At 47.0% G+C, this 25,524-nt stretch overlaps 2 protein-coding genes across 2 annotated transcripts in view; one reads left to right on the top strand and one right to left on the bottom strand.

Annotated features, from left to right (window-relative positions):
* Positions 1-1,600, top strand: part of LOC147647584 (serine/threonine-protein kinase pim-1-like) — a 62,310-nt gene extending 60,710 nt beyond the window's left edge. The window contains exons 5-8 of the mRNA XM_086871698.1: positions 162-338; positions 573-726; positions 964-1,132; positions 1,473-1,600. Coding sequence (XP_086727824.1) covers positions 162-338; positions 573-679 — 284 coding nt within the window. The 3' untranslated portion in view covers positions 680-726; positions 964-1,132; positions 1,473-1,600. The remainder of the gene's footprint in view (positions 1-161; positions 339-572; positions 727-963; positions 1,133-1,472) is intronic.
* LOC147647583 (uncharacterized) overlaps positions 1-22,951 on the bottom strand; it is a 94,510-nt gene extending 71,559 nt beyond the window's left edge. The window contains 2 exon segments of the mRNA XM_086871635.1: positions 21,545-22,713; positions 22,900-22,951. Coding sequence (XP_086727761.1) covers positions 21,545-22,713; positions 22,900-22,951 — 1,221 coding nt within the window.
* Positions 22,952-25,524: the final 2,573 nt, after the last annotated feature.

The following is a 25,524-nucleotide window of genomic DNA, read 5'->3' as shown; positions in this document are numbered from 1 at the left end:
TCTTTTCCAACCCTGGGTTTGTAGCCAAGTGCCAGGTGCTGGCAAGAGGGCAGTGGGTCACCCCGTGTGCCACTGGGGCAGCCCCCACATGCCCAGGGATGCTGGGGCCAGGCTCTGGGAGCAGCAGCATCCCCCTGATGAGCTCCATCTGTGTTCCACAGGAACCCTGTCCTACAGCCCACCAGAGTGGATCCACCAGCAATGCTACCATGGCCAGGCAGCAACAATCTGGTCCCTGGGCCTCCTGCTCTACCAGCTGGTCGTAGGGAAGCACCCATTCATGAGGGGCCAGCAGATCATCTGGGGGCGGATCTTGTTCCCACGACGGCTCTCCCAAGGTGAATCCTCATCTCTGGGCACAGGGGGAACACCAGGCTTGGGAGACAGCTGTGGGCTCATGAGCATCCTGCTCTGGCAGCTGCTGAGGAGGTGGCACATGTCCTGCTCTCCTGCAGACAGGGAATCCATGGGGAAGTTGAGGCCCAGCTCTGGGCACACCCAGCATGGCCTGGGCACTGGAAGGGGGCGGCAACTTCTCCAACTGACTGGTGATTCCTGGTTTCTCTCTTCAGAATGCCAAGATATTATTAAGAGGTGTTTGTCCATGCAACCCTCGGACAGGCCATCCTTAGAAGACCTTTTCCGCGATCCTTGGATGCAGGCTGTTCATCTGCCCTAGGAGATGGGAGAGATCCACATGCACAGTTGGATCCAGGGGCCTGGCAGGTAACAGCTCCACACATTTCTTGGCAATCAGTGGCAAAGCAAACCAGGCTGTTTTTGTCATGCCTGTAGCTCTGAGCAGGGGTCATCAGAAGGGAACACACAGCTCTTGGGCTGGAGCTGAGCTGGGCACCTGGTGTGGCAAGCACTGGTGGCCACCATTCCCCCTGCTTTTGCTTGTCTGCTTCACTGATGGCTGGGACCCTGGGCAGAGCACTGACAGCCTGGTCTGGCCCCTAGGCAAGGAGAAGGAGCCCCTGGAGAAGCTGTTACCCGCTGGGGCTGCTGCTGGAGACACCAAGGGCAACCTCAAGGATGGCAATCTCTTCCTCCAGCTGGCCAGCTGAAGATGATGGATTTCAATTCTGGCATGTCTTCTTCAAAGACTCGCTCCACGCCCAATTTGCAGGTGAGTCCACAGCCAGGGGATGCTCCCTGATCTGGGCATGGCACAGCCTGGCCAGGCACCAAAGGTTCCCCCCTTGGCTGGGGTGGATGCAAGCAATTCTTCAGTTGGCTGCCAAGCTGCTTTTTGTCTCTGGACAGCTGCTGAGGGGCTGGGTCTGCCGTGGCTGGCTGCAGGCTGGGCACATGGCCTGCCCTCCTGCTCTGCTCCCAAAGGCAGCAGTGATGGGCAGCTTTGGGCCCAGCTCTGAGCACGGCCAGCATGGCCTGGGCACCGCGGGTGGCTGGGACAAGGGGACAGGAGCCTTCAGCTGACGGGTGGTTTCTGCTTTCTCTCCTTGCAGCCGGGCTCTGCGGATGCTGAGGCTGCTCTGGGCTCTGCCAGGGCTCTGCTGGGCTCAGCCCCAGGCACAGCTGGGCTCACCCTGCCCTCCCATTGCTCTGACAGCTTTGCATCACACGAGCCCGTTCCCAGCACACCGCCTGAGCTTTCTACTTTTGCAGGTGAGTGAGACTCTCCTGCAGGCCAAGAGATTGCAGTTAGGGACACACATATAATTGGCAAGGACCCAAACTCTCCACAGTCCCAGCTGAATGCCTGCATCTGCACAGGATGTTTTCTGTGTCCCACTCTTCCTTTCTTTTTGGCTGCAATTGTGCAATTGCACTTTCTTCCTCCTCTAGAAGTGCCACTGCTGTGTTCCTGAGGCAGTGCAGTCTGGAGCTGATGGATGAAGAATCGCCCCTCTGCACTTCCAAACCAGAGCAAAAAGCTGTAAGTGGGACTTTGCATCTTTAAGAAACCCCTGAATGTTTGAAAGGGAATGTGCAGCTCATTCACAGGGTGAGAAGGAAGGGCACCTTCTAAAGGATTTGGGGTTTGACAGAGTTTAGATTCCCAGTGCTGCTTGGAGCTGGCAAGGCGCAAAGCACTTTCTTCTTGCTTCACTCCAATTTCACCACAATTTCAAATAACAATATTGGAATCAAACCCCACAAACTTTTTCAAAAAGGTTTCTGAGGTCGGTAAGATGCATCATGCCATCAGCACATCTGCAAAGTAAATAACTGTGTTTTATGTTTCAAAAGACCAATTACACCTTAATTCAAAGTTAGAGAAGATTTTTCACTGTACGCTTGGGTTCTGTTTTTATCTTTCACATTTTATAGAAGTTTTTTTTCTTTTATTTTTCCGCATTTTTCCCCTTAAAACAGAAATCATGCTATGAAAAAGAAGTGTCCTTTGCTCCTGGTTCCTGTGTGGAGCAGCTCCCTTCCTGCTGGCTGAGCTGCTCAGGCAGAGCCCGGCAGCTCCTGGCCCTGCAGGGCTGAGGCTTTTCCCCGTTGCTGGGCACAGACTGATGGAGCAGCACTGCTGAACACAGGGACACGCAGAGGGAGCAGAGCAGCTGCCTTTGCCCACCTGAAGCTCCAAGGCCAAACTCTGAGCAGGCACGGCTGGAAGAGACTCGCAGGCTCCCTGTTGGCTCTGCTGCCCCACTTGTGCCCGGCCCAGCTCTGTGTGAGGCACAGGGAGAAGAAGGGGCAGCTCCCTCCCAGCCCCAGCCCAGGGACCCCTCCAGCCCTGGGCCTTGGGGCACTGTCAGCACCCGCTGCTCCAGCCACGGCTTGTGCTGGCACTGACAGCAACAACCAAACTGGGGCTGGTCCCGAGGGAGCAGCAGCAGTGCCTCGATCTGATCCCTCAGTGTGGGGCAGTGCTGGAAATATGATTGTAGCAGCAGCACCACCACCAGCAGCAGCACCAGCAGCACCAGCAGCACCAGCGCCAGCAGCACCAGCAGTAGCATCAGCAGCACCACCACCACCAGCAGCAGCAGCAGCAGCAGCAGCAGCAGCAGCAGCAGCAGCAGTACCAGCAGAACCAGCTTCACCAGCTTCACCAGCAGCACCAACAGCAGCAGCAGCACCAAAAGCAGCACCAGCAGCAGCACGACCAGCAGCACTAGCAGCAGCACCAGCAGCAGCAGCAGCAGCAGCACCAGCAGTACCAGCAGAACCAGCAGCGGTAGCAGCACCAGGGACAGGACCAGCACTAGCTTCACCAGCAGTGCCAGCAGCAGCACCACCACCAGCACGAGCAGCACCAGCAGCAGCAGCACCAGCACCAGCAGCACCACCAGTGCCAGCAGCACCAGAAGCACCACCACCAGCAGCACCACCAGCACCAGCAGTAGTACCAGGGGCAAGATCAGCACCAGCACCACCAGCACCACCAGCAGCACCACCAGCAGCAGCAACAGCAGCAGCAACAGCAGCAGTACCAGTAGTGCCAGCAGCACCAGCGGCAGTGCCAGCAGCAGCACCAGCAGCACCTGCACCAGTACCAGCAGCAGCAGCAGCACCACCAGCACCAGCAGCAGCACCAGCAGAAGCACCAGCAGCACCAGCATCACCAGCAGCAGCAGCAGCATCACCTGCAGCACCAGGACCAGCAGCACCAGCAGTACCAGCAGAACCAGCAGCAGCACTACCACCAGTGCCAGCAGCAGCACCACCAGCACCAGCAGTAGCACCAGGGGCAGGATCAGCACCAGCAGCACCAGCAGCAGCACCAGCCATAGCATCAGCAGCAGCACCAGGGGCTGGACCAGCACCAGCAGCAGCAGCACCAGAAGAAGCAGCATCAGCAGCAGCATCAGTGGCAGCAGCAACAACAGCAGCAACAATAGCAGCAACAGCAGCAGCACCAGCAGCACCTGCAGCAGCACCACCAACAGCACCACCACCACCAAGAGCAGCACCAGCAGCACCAGTACCAGCAGCACCAGCAGCAGCACCACCACCACCAGCACCAGCAGTGCTAGCAGCAGCACCAGCAGCAGCAACAGCAGCAACAGAACCGCCAGCGCCAGCAGTAGCACCAGGGGCAGGATCAGCACCAGCAGCACCAGCAGCAGCACCAGCAGCAGCAGCACCAGCACCAGCAACAGCAGCACGAGCACTGCCAGCACCAGCAGCACCAGCAGCAGCACCAGGGGCTGGACCAGCACCAGCACCAGCAGCACCAGCAACAGCAGCACGAGCACTGCCAGCACCAGCAGCACCAGCAGCAGCACCAGGGGCTGGACCAGCACCAGCAGCACCAGCAGCAGCACCAGCAGAAGCACCAGCAGCACTAGCATCACCAGCACAGAAGCAGCAGCAGCAGCAGCAGCATTTGCAGCACCAGCATCACCACCAGCAGCATCAGTGGCAGCACCAGCACCAGCAGCACCAGCAGCACCAGCAGAACCAGCAGCAGCACTGCCACCAGTGCAAGCAGCAGCAGCACCAGCACCAGCACCTGCACCAGTACCAGCAGCAGCATCACCAGCACCAGCAGCACCAGCAGTATCACCAGGGGCAGGATCAGCAGCAGCACCAGCACCAGCACCAGCACCAGCACCAGCACCAGCACTAGCACCAGCACCAGCAGCACCAGCACAGCAGCAGCAGCAGCACCACCTGCAGCACCAGCATCACCACCAACAGCATCAGTGGCAGCACCAGAACCAGCAGGACCAGCAGCACCACCACCAGCACCTGCACCACCAGCAGCAGCAGCAGCACCAGCACCAGCAGCAGCACCAGCACCACCAGCACCAGCAGCACCAGCACCAGCAGCACCAGCACCAGCAGTGCCAGCACCCGCAGCAGTACCAACACCAGCACATGGAGCTGATTTTCAGTGCAGCCTCTGCCATGCTTCCCTCCCTGTGCAGCGCTGTCACAGCAGCCTGAGGCACCTGGGAGCCCTCAGTGCCAGCAGGTACTTGAGATGGCAGCCCTGGGCTCCTGCATGTTACGCCAGGAACAGAGCTGGGGACTCCCTCTCCATGTGGAGCTTCCAGATGGAAAAGGCTGCTGTGACCAGGCAGCTCCAAGGGCACAGAAAGGAGGGGCTCAACCCCTTGATCTGTGCCAGTCCCACAGTCCTGGGCAGCAGCCACCGAGCCCTGGGGGAGCAGAGGGCACAGCAAGAGGGACAAAAGCAGTCAAGGTCAGAGACTGGGAAGAGCCAGACCTGGGAGCAGGAACAGCTGCTTCATTGAACTCCTGGAGGAAGCTCTTGGCTGGTTCAAAACCCTGAAAGGTGTGAAGGGCAGAGAAGAGGCCACACCAAACAATGCTCCTGTTTTCACACCTCCCCTCTCTGTGTCCCAGAAGGAATTGGATGAACTGTATTCTTCTCTCTGAGTCGTCTCGTTCAGTGTGAGCAGCTCAGCACCAGGAGCTGAAGGAGCTGAAGCCTCAGGCCACAAGAGCTGAGTAAGAGGGGGCTTTTGGGCCAAAGTAATGCTGCTAAGTAATGGACCTAGCTGAATGCAGCAGATAGAATCCTGCAATTATAGAATCCATTTTGCTGGAAAAGGCCTCTGAGCTCATCCAGTCCAGCCAGTCACGCAGCAGTGTCAAGCCCAGCACTAAACCTCGTCCCTGAAGTGCCAAGGTCTGAACAACAGGCCCTGAGTGAGGCCTGAACAACAGGCCCTGAGCCAAAGGTGACCTCTGGATGAACCTTCCAACCAGAGGTTATCTGTCTGTCTGCTCATTACTGAAATATGCATGGTCATTAGCACTGTGATAGATGGATCCACTCATCAATGAAACATGGATTGACCTTTCTGTGTTTAGAAGCCAGACAAGGCCATTCAGTCTGATATCTGGCCTTGTTTGGGGTGTATGGACAGAGTCAACTCCCTTGGTTCCTCCTTGAGGCCTGGCCAGGCTTTGGTAGGGACGCAAGAGGAGGATGAAACCAGATGTTCCCACAGCAGAAGTGCTGTCAGTTTGTTTATTCAGCACTATCAAAGCCGGGCCCTCTCTCACAGCTGGGGTTGAGCCTCACCTGTGGCTGGAGGCACCTGCAGGATTTCCCAGTGTCCAGGAGTGGCTCTCCAGTCCTTGGCTGTGACAGCATCCCCAGCTGATGGGTGGATCTGGGGATGGCAAAGTCTGAGGGGAACTGGATCTTTGTTAATGCCTGCAGGCAATCTTTGGCAGTGATGATTGGGTGCATTGCTGAGCTGCTCCTTTTGTGATCCTTTGCTGCTTGGAGCTGCAGTAAGTGACACTGATTCCTTTAGGTGGTGTTGGTGCCTTTGGTGCTGACCCTGCCCACTGGTGAAACAAAATTGGCAAAGTCTGGCCAGATCACAACAAAATATCACTTTTTAAATGTAAATGTAAGGAATCAGTCCCATCTGAAATTCCCAGAAGGGAAGCACTCCCCAGAGTTCACTGACTCTGGAGTGGGGCTGAGGTGGGAGCACCGTGCGAGCAGTGGGGCAGTCGGTTAAAAGAGGCTGAACCGCAGGATGTCTTAAAATGCATCCAAACATTGCATATGGAAAAAGGAAAAGAACTTGTGGGTTTGGAAAGACAAGGATGGATTTTCTTAACAGCACCAACAGAAGGAACAGTTGTTTTTTGGAATGCTCCCACATGAAGGTACAGAAAAAGGTTTTAGTCTTGAGCTCAGGTTTGTTTGTGCAAGTAACATAATAACAATAACAATAACAACACAATAATATATATTTATATATATAACCAAAACTCAATAATGTGAAATAATGCTGAAAATACCAATTTGTGAGCTTTGGCTGCTCACTGTAACACTAAATACCCTACAAAAAAGAACTGGCAAAGACCCAAATGTCAATGGTAAACTTTGTGAATTTTATACAAGGAATAAAGGAGGAACGGATAAAACTGGCTGTTTTTATAGGGTTTGTTGATACTATGATGCAGAATGCTTTGTCTGTTCCTGTGAAAAACACACTGATTAAGACTGCTGGGTTTTTCATGTACCAGACTCTCTACAAGCTGCAGGATTGGTTGAACAGGTGAAGGAGTTGTTAAAAGAGCAGTTGATAAAATGAGGAGATGGGAACCTGTCCTGATGGAGAACCCATCTCCCAGATGTGTTCCATGCCCTTAACAATGGGCCCACTGGGGAAATGGAAACCCGTGGGTGTGCAGGGCTGCACCCAATTTGCAAACACAACCATGGACAGTGAGACTTGGACTGCCTGGGAAATGGTTCTGGGTGTGATGGCCCCTGACAGGGCCACCCCAGAGGCTGCAGGGCTGGACCTTCATGCACTGGAATTAATTAGGAAAAAGCCAAAGCAAATGAAAGTTAACAATACAAGAATAGGAATTCAGATTCCTCCAGGACGTTTTGGTTTGGTAACTGCTCACTTGAGCTTGGCCTTGCAAAGTGTTGATGTCATGGGAGGAGGAATTGATGCAGATTATGAAGGAGAAATTAAAGAAATTCTGTTAAAAATGAATGAACAAGATTGGATTATTCAACCCCATGACAGGTTATCACAAATATTGATATTGCAGTTTAAAAAGGATTGTGAAAGAAGGAGATCCACCTCCAATCAGCACTGTTTGTGGAGATAAAAGGTTTGGATGCAGCAGTCCTAATAATTGGTCCAGAGTGTGGGTCCAGAGGCCAAATGGCCCTCCAGAGGCAGCTGAAGGAACAGCTCTGGGGAAAGACAACACTGTTTGAATCCTGAAACCTGAGCATGAAGAATGGGAATATGTCCCTGCAGCCAAGTGTTCTCTGCCAGAAAAAGTCAATATTGTTTTACAGATGCTGCCAGAGCAAATCTCCCTGTTTGGCCCAACGACCCCTTTGGAAAATGCTCTGATCCACGGGGCTCCATGTGAAGGCTGATGTGACACTGAGGGACTTGCACACCAATTCCAGCCAGGAGCTGGAAACTGGGATCCTCTCCCCTTCGGCTGGAGAAGTGCCAGGTCCCAGTCCCTGACGGGCACCCAGGCTCCTGGCTGGAATTGGTGTGCAAGTCCCTCAGTGTCACATCAGCCTTCACATGGAGCCCCGTGGATCAGAGCATTTTCCAAAGGGGTCGTTGGGGCAAACAGGGAGATTTACTCTGGCAGCATCTGTAAAACAATATCCCATAACATCAGCTTGTTGTGGCAGAGAACACTTGGCTGCAGGGACATATTCCCATTGTTCCTGCCCAGGTCTCAGGATTCAAACACTGTTGTCTTTCCCCAGAGCTGTTCCTTCAGCTGCCTCTGGAGGGCCATTTGGCCTCTGGACCAATTATTAGGACTGCTGCATCCAAACTCTTGATCTCCATGAACAGAGGTGATTTGAGATAGATGTCCTTCTTTCACAATTGTTTTTAAAACTGCAGTATTAATAACTGTAATACCCTGCCATGGGGTTGGAAAACAAAATCTTGTTCATTATTGTTTAACAGACTTACATCAATTTTTCCTTGATAATCTGCATCAATTCCTCCTCCCATGACATCAACACTTTGCAAGGCCAAGCTCAAGTGAGCAGTTACCAAACCAAAGCATCCTGGAGGAATCTGAATTCCTATTCTTATATTGTTAACTCTCATTTGCTTTGGCTTTTTCCTAATTAATTCCAGTGCATGAAGGTCCAGCCCTGCAGCCTCTGGGGTGGCCCTGTCAGGGGCCATCACACCCAGAACCATTTCCCAGGCAATCCAAGTCTCACTGTCCATGGTTGTGTTTGCAAATTGGGTGCAGCCCTGCACACCCACGGGTTTCCATTTCCCCAGTGGGCCCATTGTTAAGGGCATGGAACACATCTGGGAGATGGGTTCTCCACCAGGACAGGTTCCCATCTCCTCATTTTATCAACTGCTCCCTTAACAACTCCTTCACCTGTTCAACCAATCCTGCAGCTTGTAGAGAGTCTGGTACATGAAAAACCCAGCAGTCTTAATCACTGTGTTTTTCACAGGAACAGACAAAGCATTCTGCATCATAGTATCACCAAACCCTATAGAAACAGCCAATTTCACCCCTTCCTCCTTTATTCCATGTATACAATTCACAAAAGTTTACCACTGACATTTGGGTCTTTGCCAGTCCTTTTTTGTAGGGTGCTTAGTGTTACAGTGAGCAGCCAAAGCTCACAAATCAGTACTGTCAACATTATTTCAAATTATCAATTTTTATTTATGTATATAAATATATATTATTATGTTATATTATTATCATCATTATCATCATTATCATTATCATTATCATTATCATCATTATTATAATCATTATCATCATTGTTCTTGTTGTTGTTGTTTCACTTGCACAAACAAATCTGAGCTCAAGACTATAACCTTCTTCTGTCACTCCACATAGGAGTGTTCCAAAAACAATTGTTCCTTCTGTTGGTGCTTTTTCCTATTTGCTGTTAACAAAACCCATCCTACTCTTCCCAAACCCCCAAATTCTTTTCCTTTTTCCACATGCAATTTTTGGATTCATTTTAAGGCTGATTTACTAAAACATGGATATGATCTGGTATCAATATCCAACTGAGAAAGACAAAGACTCCTTAACTGTTTTAGGATTAAAAAGTGTATGTTTATTCACAGCACTGGGCTGATGTGTCAGGTCACCCCTTAATACACACGGCCCCAAGCACAGGTGAATACAGGCTTTTTATTTACAGAAATATTGAATACAAATACATATTCATGACCCAGTTCCCACCAACTTTTCACTTCCTATGCTACTTAGGAAAAAAAGCAGTTAAGCATGATCCTTGAAATGGGTCAGTGGTCTTTTTCTGAGGAGGGGTCACAGAAGGGAGGAAGGGATATGGCTCTTCCTCGTTCTGCCCTTTCAACCTTTTCAATGCAAAGTGACAAATGGACCCTTGGCTGGGCTCCTTGTTTCATATCTTCAATGAGTTTCTGATTTGCAACTGTCTTATGTTCTTGAAGTTCTTTACCAGATACTTTATTTCTCACTCTAAGCCCAACTGAACAAGCATAAAGTTGACAATTAGTTATTAGCCAATGCTTAACCTCTATTTTAGCAAGGCCTCTTGTGGATGCTAACTGTGAAACAGAGAGCATGGTGCCTGTGGAAATTGCAGGCCACATAGCTTTCTCAGTCTTGCCTGAGAAAGTGGCCTGGGAAATCATGAGGAGGAATTAAAACAATCCTCAGAGACAGAAAACAGCCTTGCAGGTGCTGTTTGTCTGTTCCTTGTTTTCTTGCAAGAGAAGGTCGAGGGGTGGTGTACCCCACTGACCAATGATAGTGATGTGTTAGTTTACTAACCAATAAGAGTTTCTTTTCTGTACTTTTCACGTATCGGTCTATAAAAAAGACCTGAGGTAATAAACCAGAGAGAAATTCTCCTGATCGACTCCCAAGAGAGTCTGTGTCGTTCTTCTCGCCGTTCCTAATAGAGCGACATCCTCTCTATCTACCTTTAATTTTAGCAAGGCCCATCTATTGATTTTAATTAGAGTTAGCAAGGCTTCTTTTTAATTAAGGCCTCAGCTTCTCTAGAATCTTAAATTCTTCAAAGTTTTTGTCTCACCGTGCCCCTTCTGCTTTTTGTGTGTTTTGTTGTAAAAAGGCAGAATTGGCAGGATTCAGTTCTGAGGCCGATTCTGCAGCTGCTGCCTTGCGGGGCTGGTGCTGTCCCTATGCAGGCCCAGGTATTTCTCATGCAGCTTCCTCTGTGGGGGCTGTAGGAAAACTTGAGGGGAAAGTATTTTATTATCTTTCCTTGGTTAATTTTTTAGTCACCTCCCTACGCCTAAGATGGACTTGATGCAAAAAATTGGGACAGGGAGCAATTGGTTACTAAAACAAAAAATGTGATTGGCTTTAGGCAGTGGCATTGCTTGCCACTGAACTGGAACATGTTTAAAAGGAAAATGACTGGAACAAAAGGAAGGAAAATGGTACAACAACATTTGACATGGACAGTCCTCCCACAGGGATATCCGGCGTCACTGGTTTTGTTTGGGCAAGCTTTGCAGAAAATATTAAGAGAGTTTACTCCAGCCTCAGGAGTTAGGATGTTGCAGGATGTGGATGATTTGCTTTTGTCAGGAGGACAAAAGGTGGTTGAAGAGGCTACTGTAAAGCTGCTTAATTTTCTTGCTAAAAAAATACTTAAGGTGTCTGAAAAGGAGGCCAGTTGGTAGGAAAAAAAATAATAATAAAAAGGTCATATATAAAGCTGTCCTGGGGTGACTTTATGATCCTGGTATCCCCAATCGTCTGGTTTATGTTATATATTAAGTTGTGCACCTTTAAGCCTGGCTCTGAGAGCGAAGGGGGCGGAAGAAGAAGTGCGCAATTTGTGTTGAAAGAAAACATCACTCCCCCACATCCCGCTCCTGGACTGTGGTGTCTGCAGCACGGACACACTGCAGGACACAGCTTCTCTCTGGCTTTTAGTTAGTTTTAGCTAGCTGAGGCAGAGGAGTTCCCTGGACCTTTGTTTTTTCCCTTTTTACCTGCATCTGTGCAAGCCTGCTCTGGACCGAACACGCAGCCAAACCCCGGGAGCTCACGCCTGTGGCCCACCGGGGCCTGGGCCTCGGCACTTTCCAGCGCCGAAAGGACTGATAAGAACCTGAGCGAGCCGAGCTACAGCACATGAAAAGGACTTTTCTTCCTAGATTTGCCATCCCATTCAACAGCGAGAGGTTTTCTTATTTAATATTATTCAATTTCTGTTAAATAAACAGCTTCTCCCACTTCTCTCCAAGGAAATTTTTTTCCTTTCCCGGAACAGTTGAGGGGGAGGGGTCATTTCCCTGGGGAAACCCCCACTTGGAGTTTTCCTCCTAAATTGGCCTTAAAGAAGGACAAAAAGCCAACAAAACTCCACAAAAATGCCACAAGATTCCTTAAATCTTCTCAAAACCCTACCAAATTCCAAAAACATCCCACAAAATCTCCTCCAATTTCCACAAAATTGCAGAAAAATACCACAAGATTGAAGAAAAATCCCACAAAATACCCTAAATCTTTTCAAAACGCTACGAAATTCCAGAAACATCCCACAAAATTCTTTACAAATTTCCACAAAATCTCAGAAAAATCCCTCAAAATTCAAGTCTCCTCAAAATGCCACAAAATGCCACAAAAACCCCACCAAATTCCAGAAACATCCCACAAAATCTCCTACAATTTCCTAGACATTCCAACAAAAACCCCACCAAATAACAGAAACATCCCACAAAATCTCCTCCAATTTCCAGAAAATCTAAGAAAAATCTCTCAAAATTCTTCAATTCTCCCCAAAATCCCACAGAATGCCAAAACATTCCACAACATGCCAAAAAAATTCCACAAAATTCAAGAAATGTCACACAACAAGAAAAATCCCACAAAATTCCAGAAATATCCCACTAAATTCCTGAAAAATCCCACATAATTCCCTAAATCTTCTGAAAACCCTACCAAATTCCAGAAGCATCCCACAAAATTTTCTCCAATTTCCTACAAAATTCCAGAAAAAGCCGAGAAGATTCCACAAACATCCCACAAAAATCCAGGTACATCCCACAAAATTCCAAAACATTTCCTCAAAATCCCACACACTTCCAGAAAAATCCTACCAAATTCAATAAAAATTCCACAAAATTCCATAAATCTTCTGAAAACCCTACCAAATTCCAGAAACATTTCACTAAATCTCCACAAATTTCAAAAAAAATTCTGAAAAATTTCACAAGATTACAGAAAAATCCCACAAGATTGAAGAAAAATCCACAAAATTCCAGAAACATCCCACAAGATCTTTACAAATTTCCACAAATTCTAAGAAAAATCCCTCAAAATTCTTCAAGTCTCCTCAAAATCCTACAAAATTCCAGAAACATCCCACAAAATTTAAGAAAAATCCCACAAATTCCTGAAAAATCCCACAAAATTCCCTACATCTTCTCAAAACCCCACTAAATAACAAAACATCCCACAAAATCTGCACAAATTCCCAGAAAATCTAGAAAAAAATCCCACATCATTCAAGGAAAATCCCACAAAATTTCAGAAAGATCCCACCAAATTCCAGAAACATCCCACAAAGTCTCCTCCACTTCCAACAAAACTCCTGGAAAATTCCAAAAAATTCCAGAAAAATCCCACAATATCTCCGCCAATTTTGACAATATTCCAGAAAAATCTCACAAAATCCTTGGAAAACCTCACAAAATTCAAGAAAAATCCCATAAAATTACAGAAACATCCCAAAAATCTCAATATCCCACTAATATTCAAAAAAATCCCACAAAATTCCCTAAATCTTTTCAAAATATTTCCAAATTCCAGAAAAATCCCACGTAATTCCCGAGAAATCCCACAAAATCTCATCAATATCCTGGTAAATTGCAGAAAAATCACAAAAAATTCCCTAAATCTCCTCAAAACCCTACCAAATTCCAGAAACATCCCACAAAATTCCAGAAAAATCCCACAAAATTGCCTGAATATCCCATAAAATTCAAGAACAATCCTTCAAAATTCCAGAAAAGTCCCACAAAATTTCCGAAAAATCCCACAAAAATAATTTTAAAAAATCCTACAAAATTTTAGGCAATTCTAGAACATTCACAAAAATCCCACAAAATTCAAGAAACATCCCACAAAATTATTTTCATTTGTTCAAAGTCTCACATACTTCCACAAAAATCCCACAAAATTGAAAAAAAATCCCACAAAATCCCCTAAATCTTCTCAAAATGCTACCAAATTCCAGAAATATTCCACAATATCTCCACAAATTTCCACAAAATCTAAGGAAAATCCCTTAGAATTCTTCAAGTCTCCTCAAAATCCCACAAAATTCCATGAGAATCCCACAAAATTCCAGAAAAATCCCACAAGTCCCTAAATCTTCTCCAAACCCCACAAAATTCCAGAAAAATCCCACAAAATTCCAGAAAAATCCCACAAAATTCCAGTAAAATCTGATGAAATTGTTAGCGTTCAGGAACACACATAATCACAAATGACTGTATGCTGGGGCTTTATTAAGAGATCTGGGTGTCAGGGGTTCACATACCCAAATCTGACCCATCTTGGTTTTGAGTTGAACATGTTTTATACTCTGTTATTATATAACTTATATATTAATTATTAAACTTACATTGCTCTATTGTATGCATTGTTTTTACCCAAGCATGGATTTCTCCTGATCCCCCCCAGCCCCCTAACATTGTTCCTCATGTTCTTTAAACAATAATTACAGCTAATCACATCTAACAATTGTATCATGATCATCTACTGATTACACAGGTGCAGTTTTGACCTGATTTTTAGCAAGTACAAGGCCTAACATTTCCCAGGGCCAACTTTTCCCAGGCTTGGCAAACCTAACTTTCTAAGTCCCTGGATTTTCTAAGATTTTGAGACCTTTTACTATCATTACATATTTGTATTATGTATTTGATATTACATATCTAAATGAAAGCATTTTCACTTCACTATAAGTGCAAATGTTTTCACTTGATACAGTTCCTTGTTTCTGAGTTTATACTTGATGTTCTTTGAATCCTTGATTGATGTAAACCTCATCCAGGTGAGCTGTCCTGGATGCTGTCAGGAACTGGAGAACCAGAAGATTGTGGATCTCACATCAGTGCCTTTATTATTTTCTGGTTCCAGGACATTTTCTTCTGTATTTCTACCCTGAAGATGCTGAAAACTAACCAAATTGCTAAGAATACAATTAGTAAGATTATGGCACTCTCAATGATAGATTTACTCCATGACCTCACATTCCACCCTAACCCTTTGAAGATTCTGCCTAACCAACTTGTAGTCAAATCCTTTTGTTCTTCCTGTGCTCCATGCTCTATTTGTTGCAACTGATTGATGTCATATTCTACATCTGCAGTTACATTTGGGATGTGGATGCAGCAATGATCAATCCATCCCTTTAAAAAACCCACACACTCCATGCTCTTTCAGGAGTAGTAAATTGTAATTGTACGTTTAGTTCTTTAAATCTTTCTCAGGTCACTCTTGTTAATTTATCTACCTGACCTGTAAGTTTGTACAACATTTCTTTATTCTGATAGTTTGCTATAGGACCGAGCAAAGACTCTAGGGCCCACCCAAATTTCACTCTACTAAAGGGTTCTTGCCAAGTGTCATCTTGATTCTATTCCTATCTTAATCCTTCCTAGCTCTGCCTGTGTCTAGCCACTGAGTTGATTTTGCCATTGTTAGCATCCATACCAAGATTAATTTTTGTTTTAGCAATTTTACCAACGTTTCTGCACCCCAATGGCATTTGTTATATTTAATTTGTAGAACTTCTCTCATTATCAAGGGGGTTAACACTATTTGTCTTTGTGCAGTTACATACCACTCTTCTGAATTATTTTGTGCATTTAGCAAATGTTCCAATTTCTCATCTTCTACTGAATATTTTGGTTTTGGAGGCAAATTACATTGAGATACATTAACTTTTAAAGGTATCCATGCCATTGTTGTTTGCACTTCTCAAGCAATCTGTCGAGCTGTCCAGTCTGCTTTTCGATTTTCCTCACAAATTTTGGAGTTTCTTGATTGGTGTGCTTTACACTGTATAATTGATACTTGTTCAGGTTTTTGTATTGCTTTTATCAATTGCAGGACTGCATCTTGATGTTTAACATGTGTACCTTGAGAAGCCAGTAGTCTTCTTTCTTTCTACAGTGCTCCATGTACATGTACTACTCCAAAAGCATACTTTGAGTCAGTCCATATGTTTACCCTTTTCCCTTTACTCAATTCTAGTGCTCTGCTTAAGGCAACCAGTTCTGCCCTCTGGGCAGATGGATTTGCTGATAATGCTTTTGCCTCCACTATTGTACTGACTGTTGTTACCGCATATCCAGCGTATCTGGTCCCGTTCTCCACCAAGCTGCTTCCATCTGTGAATAGCTCTCATTCTGGTTGCTCTAGTGGGATGTCTTTCAGGTCTTCTCTTGCCAAATAGGTGTACTCTAGTTCTTCTACACAGTCGTGCTCTAATGGGCCTTCTTCAGTTGTGGTACGTGGGAACAAAGCTGGATTCAAGAGGTTAGTTGTCTTTAGTGTGACATCATCCTGCTCAGTCAGGATTACCTGGAATTTCATCATCCTGCTTGGAGATAGCCAATGGCCCCCCTTTTGTTCTGAAACAGTGGTCACCATGTGTGGCACATAGACATCTATGTCTCTACCCATTGTGAGTTTCCTGGCTTCTTGTATCAGCATCACAGTGGCTGCGACTGCCCACAGGCACGAAGGCCATCAGGCACTCTCATTGTCAAGTTGTTTGGAGAAGTAGCCTACCGGCCTTTCCAGCCTCCCAAAGGTTGGGTCAGCACTCCCAGTGCTAGGTGTAGTCTTTCATGCACAAACAGGTGAAAATCTTTGGACAAATCAGGCAATCCTAATGCCAGAGCTGTTGTCAATGCCTCCTTCAGTTTGAGGAAGGTCTCCTTCTGTGGTTTGCCCCAGGTAAACGGCTGCGTCTTCTGGGCTTCATACAGGGGTTTTCAATTAGTCCATAGTCCATGATCCACAGGTGGCACCACCCTGTCATCCCAAGGAAAACTCGCAGCTCATGCAGGTTCTGGGGTTCTGGAATAGCACAAATAGCTTGAATATGATCAGTACCCAGCTTACGTTGCCCTTGTGAGATTTCACATCTCAGGTAAATCACAGTTTGCTGGGCAATTTGTGCCTTCTCTTTAGACACCTTATATCCTCCCATTCCCAGCTGATTTAAAATTTCAATTGTTACCTTTATGCAGGTTGTTTTCTCTTCTGTAATTGTCAGTGTATCATCAACATATTGGAACAGCAGGTATTGTTCTCTCAGTACTTGCTCATTCTCAGTCCAAATCTCCAGCTCCTTAAATAGCTGGCTTCCAAATAGGGTTGGACTGTTCTTGTATCCTTGTGGGAGGTGTGTCCAGGTGAGCTGAGTTTTCCTTCCATTTTCTGGATTTTCCCACTCAAAGGCAAACAGTTTCCTACTTTCTTTGTCAAGGGTATGCAGAAAAATTGAGATACATTAAGTCTGTTATCTCATACATTTGTCTCATATATTTATCTCATATATTTTTATCATATATATTTATCAAGGGGTATGCAGAAAAAGGCATCTTTTAAATCAATTACAGTAAACCATTTATATTTCTCTTTTATGGATGTTAACAATGTGCAAGGATTAGCTACCACTGGGTAAATATCTTTAGTTATTGCATTTATTGCTCTCAAATCCTGTACTAGTCTGTATTGGTTAACACAGAAATTTGGGCTCTAGCGTTAACTGGAAGTAATAGGCGCACGTTTGGGACCCACCATTGCTAAAATCAGTATGTCTCCAGTTTTGTTATTTCTAGTGAGCATTTTAAATACAACCAACCTCCACCTCTCTGCTCACCCATGAGAGGCAGAGTTCCCAGTTTCCCTGATTTGGGGTTTGAGGCTGTTTGGGATCCACTCCCAGAAGCTGAGAAGGAGACTGCTTTGGCTCGCAGCCCAGAGCCTGTGGAGGTGTGCTGGGTTATACAGTGGGGCATTCGATACAATGAACTTGGGACAGTGTTAATTAGAAACTACTTTACTCAACTTTTAAGTGATAAGTCATCCATTATGTTTCTGGGGACCCTCTTCTTTATCCTTAGTGACCACCAGTACTGGTGGTTAGAGATTTGTTTTCTCTTTTCTGGGTTTTCATTAAGAGAACCAATGTATCTAACACCCTTTGCTTTCTCTGATTTTTCTTCTGGGATTTTTACAGGTCCATAATTTCTACTGTAATTAATTAACTCTTTTGCAACTTTGCTCCATGTCCAAATTTTATGGTTCCTAGCAGGAGAACGCAGTTGTGAACCTGTCGGCTGAGAGGGGGTGGTGAAGGGAGTAAACCCAGGATCAGTTGAACCAGGTCAATCAGTCGGGTTCCCAAGAAATCTATCTAGTCTATCCACAGGGGTTATAGCTGCTAGGGTTTTGGGGGTTTTTTATAAGAAAAATTGCTGTAGGTTTAAGTGATTCTGGAAGGCCTTGAATTAAAGAGGTCATAATTTCAGTTTTCACAGGTAACTACACTGGTGATTTAGAACCAGCAATTAATTTTCTTTTGTGTATCATTTGCAAGCAGGCAGCTTTGTGAATGTTTTCCAGTAGTTGGTTGGGGGTACCAACTATAGCTATAGGGTCCCCCCTTTCCAAGGGGTTTAGCCCCTCTGCCTGATAAGCTGCATGCTGATTTAGGGACCATGGGTTATGTCTGTCTCCTGTTGTTACGAAGACTCCATGTCCCCAGTACCCACTGGCTTCCCATTCTCTCAATCGAATTTGATCACCTCCAGTAAGAGACACTCAGAATACATATTCTGTCTCTGACTCATGAGGCAGACTCCGTACTCCCTTTTTTTTTTTTTATTCTTTTTTTTTTCTTTTTCTTTATTTTCAGTGGTTATATGCGGATCAAGATCCTTTTCATTATTGATATAATTATATTATAATCTGTTTTAATTAGAGGTTTCAAACTAAGACACCAGTGTTCCCCACAATTTTATCCAAGTTAGCTCCTTTTGAGGGTAAATTTGATTAATGAGAGGGGTTTCCCTCTCTTGTTTCCTTTAGCAAGTCAGCATTTTTTAAATTTTTATCATGGAGGGCTATTCACAACAGATTGATCTTACTCCTTTCTTCATCCAATTGTTTTTGCAAAATTTTAACTAGGTTTTGGAGGGAGTCTATTGTAGTTCTTTCCTCACTTCTTCACTTAAAGCGAGTTTCTATAGCTGCTGTAAGACAAGCTCCCAAAACTGAGCAGAGTATAGTTTTATTTTTGCCCAGTTTAAATTCTATTTCATGTTGTTAAAAAAAAACAACATACTCTATCAATCACATTTGCCAAATTAAACCAATTATTAAGCACGAACCTTTCCCTCCTGGAGGTTTGGCACTGTGTTTTGCTAACAAAGCATAACATGCATAGAATACAGCTTTAACTTCTGCAGACATTTTCTGTCATTTTTACAGAGGGAAAAACCACTACAGGGAGGTATCAACTTAAATTATACACACACACACACTCACAAATTTTTGCTTCCCTGTATGGGTAAAAAGAACAAATTTGCTTGGGAGGCACTCCTTCAGTTTAAAATTCTGGTTGTCTCTTTGCTACACCAAGCAGTCAAAATTCCTACACGCAACAACAAAAACAATCCAGTCCTTTTGCACTATGACATCTTTTGCGAAATTCTGCAGACAGAGCCCTCAAGTGAGTGCGGGGTGCTTTTCACCTCGGCGTGTGCAGTTTGTGGGAAATTCAAGTTGCCCCCCTTGCTTTCTAGACACCGCTCACTCTTTTGGGAGTGTCGGGCTGGGTGCAACTGGAGCAAAACGTCCTTCCCCTAATACAGACTGCACAACAAACCTGCAGCCCCTTCTGTCTGTCAGAAATCCTGTCCGTGACTCCAGTTTAAATGCCACGATTCGCTAACGCGAGTGGGACTCGTGAGAGGTTCGTTTGATCTCAGAGTGCAAGACGGACACAAGGGATTTCAGTTTAAATCACAACAACAATAATGTACCTTTATTTTAGTGACAACAAGGGTTATGCGAGAGAGGAGAGGAAGAGAGGGAGAGATAAAGAAAACAAAGTAAAGAGAGAGAAGAGGGGGTTATAGCTACCAACAGAAGAGACGGGGTTGCTGGGGTCTTCTTCTGTGGGAAGATCTGACCGAAATCATCTTAGTCTTATGTAATTCTTCCCCAAAGTTACCTTGTTTCCAATGTGCTAATAAGCACCCAAAGGAGAAGTATCCGGTATGGGAGCATTGCTGCCCAAAATCCCTTTAAGTTTCTCCATATTATAACTATAATATACCACAAATGCTGGATCTGTAACGCTATTGCAGTCATCTGACAGACGGCGCCTACGCAACTAACTCAAAGATTTCTGGGAGTAATACTTTTCTCTCTCTGAGAGAAAGTGCCTTGCCTCCAAGGGAGAGCCAGGATCTCTGAATCAGCTGGTTTCCTGACCCCCACAGTAAAGCACCTTACCTTTCTCTCCTGGGGAAATTGTGAGCAGCAGAGACGGTCGCAGCTGATGGGGTCCCCAAGAATCCCTCGGTGCCGGCTGGAGCGTGATCGGGTCGTGAGTTTGCTCAGCAGCACTCACAAGGTCCCATCTGGGGTCGCCAAAATGTTAGTGTTCAGGAACACACATAATCACAGAATGATTAAATTAAGGTGCTTTATTAAGAGCTCTGGGTGTCAGGGTTACACATACCCAAATCTGACCTGACTTGGTTTTGAGTTGAACATACTTTTATACTCTATCATTATATAACTTTCATATTAATTATTAAATTATTTATTAAATTAAATTATTTATTAAATTATTATTTATTAAATTAATTATTAATTATTATTATTAATTATCATTGTTCTATTGTATGCATTGTTTTTACCCAAGCATGGATTTCTCCTGATCCCCCTCAACCCCCTAACATTGTTCCTCATGTTCTTTAAACAATAATTATATCTAATCACACTTAACAATTGTATCATTCATCATATACCAATTACACAGGTACAGTTTGACATGATCTTTAGCAAGTACAAGGCCTAACACTTCCCAGGACCTACTCTTCCTGGGCTCACCAAACCTAACTTTCTTTCTAAGTCCCCAAATTTTCTAAGATTTTAAAACCTTATACTATCAGAGTGACACTTGTCTTTACAAACAAGCTGTGAGTCTGCCGATAAAATGAAACTATCACTGAGAGATAACAGAAACAATGGGATGGATTCAACTGAAAGATGAAAGAGACACTGGGGAAGCACCACAAAATTCCACAAGGGCTAAGAACTAAGAAGGAGATTATGCACTGGGGGGAGGGGGGATGGTATCTCAGGTATCATGAGTACCAGGAAGTCTGTACCTCTCAAATCCCTCAGCCTATGGGGAAAGGGAGAAGGGACGTACGGCCTGGAATTGGGATAAAAGGGAGGCTGCGCCCTCCAAAAATTAGAGAGATCCCAGGGGAATGCCCCGTGGCCTCTCCCTTTATTTGAAAAAATTGAAAGCACTCCTCTGTCTCCTTTTTGGATATAAACCTCTGGTGTTTGTGGATTAATTTTTTCTGACACTAACAATTAATACGAAGTTCAAAACTACAAACCTAGGCAGTGCAGAATATGAAAAATATGAAAGCTAAAACTAAGGGCATCATAGCTGGGGGGGGGGGTGGAATTGACTAATTTTGGGGTGGGACTGATTAGCATTCAGAGGCACTGAGAGGTCTTGAGGTGACAGATTGAAGCCCCTCATCTCTTTGAGTGCCAAGAAATGGAGACAACTCCAAATACCCCACAACCCCTAAATACTCTCAAGTAGCTCCCTGATTCCCAGTTTCTCTTGAAGCACTAGTAAAATGTGAGGTTTTAGGTGCCATTGATTAATTAGATGCCATTAATTTGTTGATTTTTACCCCAATTTAGTCTGTTCCAAAGGGATGAAGATGAATCTAAAGATAATTCGAACAAAACCAAAACGACCACCAGCCCAGTGTCTTCCCAACACAGATCACAGAGAACATGGGCCATCAGGGCTCTGCCCAACGTGGGTCCACTGATGGGGGATGGAGTTGGAGCAGCGCACGAAGCTCTTCCTGCACTTGGAGCACTCGCAGGGCTTCCCTTAGTGGTGCCTCCGTTTGTGTCTGGTCAATTGAGAGCTGTCTGAGAAGTTCTTCCCACACTGGGGACACTCATAGGGCCTCTCCCCGGTGTGGATGCGTTTGTGGGTACTGAGGCTGGAGCTCTGGCTGAACCCCTTCCCACATTCGTCACACTTATAAGGCCTCTCCCCAGTGTGGATGCGCCGGTGGGTGATGAGGTGGGAGTTTTGCTTGAAGCGCTCCCCACAGTCACGGCAGCGGAAGGGCCTCTCATCCGTGTGAATCTGCTGGTGCCTGAGGAGCTGGAAGCTGGTCTGAAACCTCTTCCCACATTCTGGACACTCGTAGGGCCTCTCCCCAGTGTGGATCATCTGATGGATGGTCAGTTGGGAGCTCCGGCTGAAGCTCTTCCCACATTCCTCACATTCATAGGGACATTCCCCGGAGTGGGTCCTCTGGTGGCGGATCAGGTGGGACCTCCGGCTGAAGCTCTTCCCACATTCCCCACACTTGAAGGGCCTCTCCCCAGTGTGGATGCGCCGGTGAATGGTGAGGGTGGAGCTGTGCTTGAAGCCCTCCCCACAGTCAGGGCAGCGGAAGGGCCTCTCCTCTGTGTGAATCCTCTGGTGCACGAGGAGACTGGAGCTGATCCGAAAACTCTTCCCACACTCAGAACACTCGTAGGGCCTCTCCCCAGTGTGGCTGCGCTGGTGGATGATGAGTTTGGAGTTAAAGCTGAAGCCCTTCCCACATTTCCCACACTTGTAGGGCCATTCCCCAGTGTGGATCATCTGGTGGCAGATCAGGCTGTTGCTGTGGCTGAAGCTCTTCCCACACTCCAAGCACTCGTAGCGCTTCTCCCCATCCTGAAGCTGCTCATGGACCACCAGCTCAGAGCCCCGGCTGGATCTCCGGCCGCCTTCCTGGCACAGGGTGGGTCTTTCCTCCTCAGAGCACCCTGGGATGGGTTTGGAGCCCCTCCTCCTGCAGGATCTCCGGGGCTTTTCCTCCCCATTGGATTCCTGCACTGTGGAACTGCTCAAATCAGCCTCTTCCACAAGGTTCTGCTGCAGGGATTTGTCCTCCCTGGTCTCCATCCTCAGCTCCTTGTCTGGGGGAGGAAGGACAAGGAGAGGATGGGATTTGCCTCCGTGCCAGATGGAAGGGGAAGGAGATCCCCGCAGTGTGTCCCTGGCAGGACAGTGTTGGCAGTGGGGTTGTCCTGCAGCTGGGGGCCATGCTGGGCTGGGAGATGGAGCAGGAGAGAGAGGGAAAGGGGCACTGACTTCCTCCTCACCTGCCTGGGTGTCCCGGGGCATCTTCCTCTTCCTCACAGCCTCCTTCTCCATCCAGCCAAGGTTTGGCAATGGGAAATCCTGTTTTGGGGAAATACAAGGGATGAGGACATTGAGTTTGCAGGTCCCTCTGCCCGTGTTCATCTCTAGAAGTCACCGGACATCTGGGGTCCATAAAACCTCCAGAAAACACCAAGATTCAGCCTGAAAATGCCTCCCAGGAGTTCCCCATCTCTGGTCTCTCCTGTTTGGGGTTCAAGGGTTCCCCCTGTCCCAGCTGCTGGGAGTCACGCTTGTACTGGGGATCACCTGTCGGCTTGGTCCCTGCCCTCCCCGGGCTGCTGAGAGTGCCAGGAATCTGAAAAGTTCCCCCTGTTTCCATCTCCCCACTTAAGGATGGTGGGATCCCCCCAATGTCCCCCCAAGTAGGATTTTCCACTCAGCTTTGGAGTTCCACATTCTCCAAACATCCCCCCCCCAAATAAACCCAACCCAGGGACCCCCCCAGGATATCTGGGCAAAGCTCCCGCTCCCCAGTCACCTGTGGGATGGTGGGTGATGATCGCACAGGTGGGGGACTATAAATTCAGGGAGTGCTCGACCTTGTAGTTCCTTCTCCTTTCCCTGATCCTCATTTGTCCCTCCTCCTCCTCCTGCTCCTCTTTCATCCCTCCCCCTCCTCTCCCAGGAGCAGTGACACCCTCGGTGCCCCATTCCCGAACCCCTCACAGCCCATGGGAGGAGCGGGGATGGAACCGGGACAGGTCGGGATGGGCAGCGCGGGGCTCTCCGCTGCTCCCACACACTGGGGACGGGGGGAACCCGGCCTGAGGAAAAGGAGAGGGAAACTGGGAAAATTTGGGGCAGCAGATCCAACCTGGGGCTGGCTGGGGACCCTGGCTGGGGACTGCCAGCCCTTGGGGCTCCTCTGGGGAGATGTGGGAGGGGGGAACACAGAGAGGGCTGGGGGATTCCAGGAGTGGCAGCACTGGCAGGGACTGGTTTGTACTGGGATCGTCCTGGCAGTGGCTGAGATTGCACTGGCCGTGTACTGACATCATACTGGGATATCATACTGGGATCGTCCTGGCAGTGAGTAGGAGACTGCAGGGGGCAATTGAGATCAGGTTGTGAGGAACTGGGAATATGCCCTGCACTCCCTAGAACCCCGGCATCGCCCCCCATATGTCTCGTAAGTCTCCCCCAAACCCTTCAGGATCCCCGAGTGCCCTCTCAGCGCTCGTTCAGGACCCCCCAAAGCATCTCTGGATCCCTGAATGCTCCCGACACCACAGATGCCCCTTCCAGACACAGCTGGGAATTCATCTCCCATCATCCCAGAACACAGTTCCGCGCCCAAACCTCCTGCCGTGCCCCACGCCCCAAAGAGCCCAGTTACAGCTCCCCAGGTTCCCCCCAAGTGCTCACGAGCTGTATACATTCGCCCCGAGGACCTGCAACCACAGCTCGAACGGAAAAGTTCTCTCTGAGTGCTTCCCTGCAACACCAAACGCGCCTTCCGAGCCACTTACGGAACTACATCTCCCATCATGCTCCGCGGCGCCCATATGGTGCTATTCCAGCCATGACTCCATCTTCCGTCATGCCCCACGCCCCACCGGAACCACTGGAGATGCGCCTATAACTCCCGTGATGCTCCGCGGCCCCATTAAACCGTATTATACCGGCGCCTACAACTCCCATCATCCCCTGCGACCCATAGATTCCCCGTTACAGCCCCCCAAGTGCCCGCCCGGACCCCGAAGGGCCCCCAGATTCTCCTCCCTGACTTCCAAGAGCCCCCCTGGACGCCCAAGTGCTTCCCCAGACCACGAATTGTCCCACAGAATCCCTAAGTGCCCACCTGGCTCCCCCAAGTGTCCTCCAGACCACCAAGTTCTCTCTAAATTCCCTCCCCAGACACAAAACTGCCCCAAATGTTCCCCAGAAAAGTTTCCATGGACCCCAAAGTGGTCCCTTTTACCCTGTCTGAGAAAATTATTAAAAAATATTATCAAAGGACTAAAAGTAGGACAAATTAGCATAAAGAGGGAGAAATAGTGGTCAATTAATTAATGAAGGGAATGGTGGTACTTTGAACCAAGGACCGATAATGTTTTTTGTTGCTAAAATTGTATAAATTCTTTTATATAAATATAAAAATTAGGTTCTATAAGTACAGAACAATATTATTATAAAAAATAACATTTTATTTTTTTAATTAATTAGATTTTAATTATAAAGAAAAATTCTAAAGAGAAATGTTATCAATGTTTTGGGATGTCAGTCCCAGGTGGGCCATGTCAGACATGCTGAGGCTCGGGGTGAGGAGCAGGTTGTCCAAACAGGGGCAGCCCACAGGGTCCTCATTCTTCCCTGTGACCAGACTGCCTAAGGAGACATTCAGCATCAGGATTGTAAAGAGTAAATCATGACCTCCTGATCAGTACAGAAAGATATTTTACAGTTTGAACAGTAGAATGTTGTCACCGTAAGGTGCCTTCTTTGTTAATATAGCTCATATTGTGTCATGTTTGTTAAATACCAATGTTGTTGTACCAGCTTTCTTTGCTAAAATATTGTTATAAATGAAATTAGAATTTTGACAACTAGGTCCCTTGGCTTAA

Source organism: Cyanistes caeruleus, chromosome 36, assembly GCF_971803275.1.
Source record: "Cyanistes caeruleus chromosome 36, bCyaCae1.hap1.1, whole genome shotgun sequence".
Taxonomy (NCBI): Eukaryota; Metazoa; Chordata; class Aves; order Passeriformes; family Paridae; genus Cyanistes; species Cyanistes caeruleus.
This window is presented reverse-complemented; position numbering and strand designations above follow the sequence as displayed.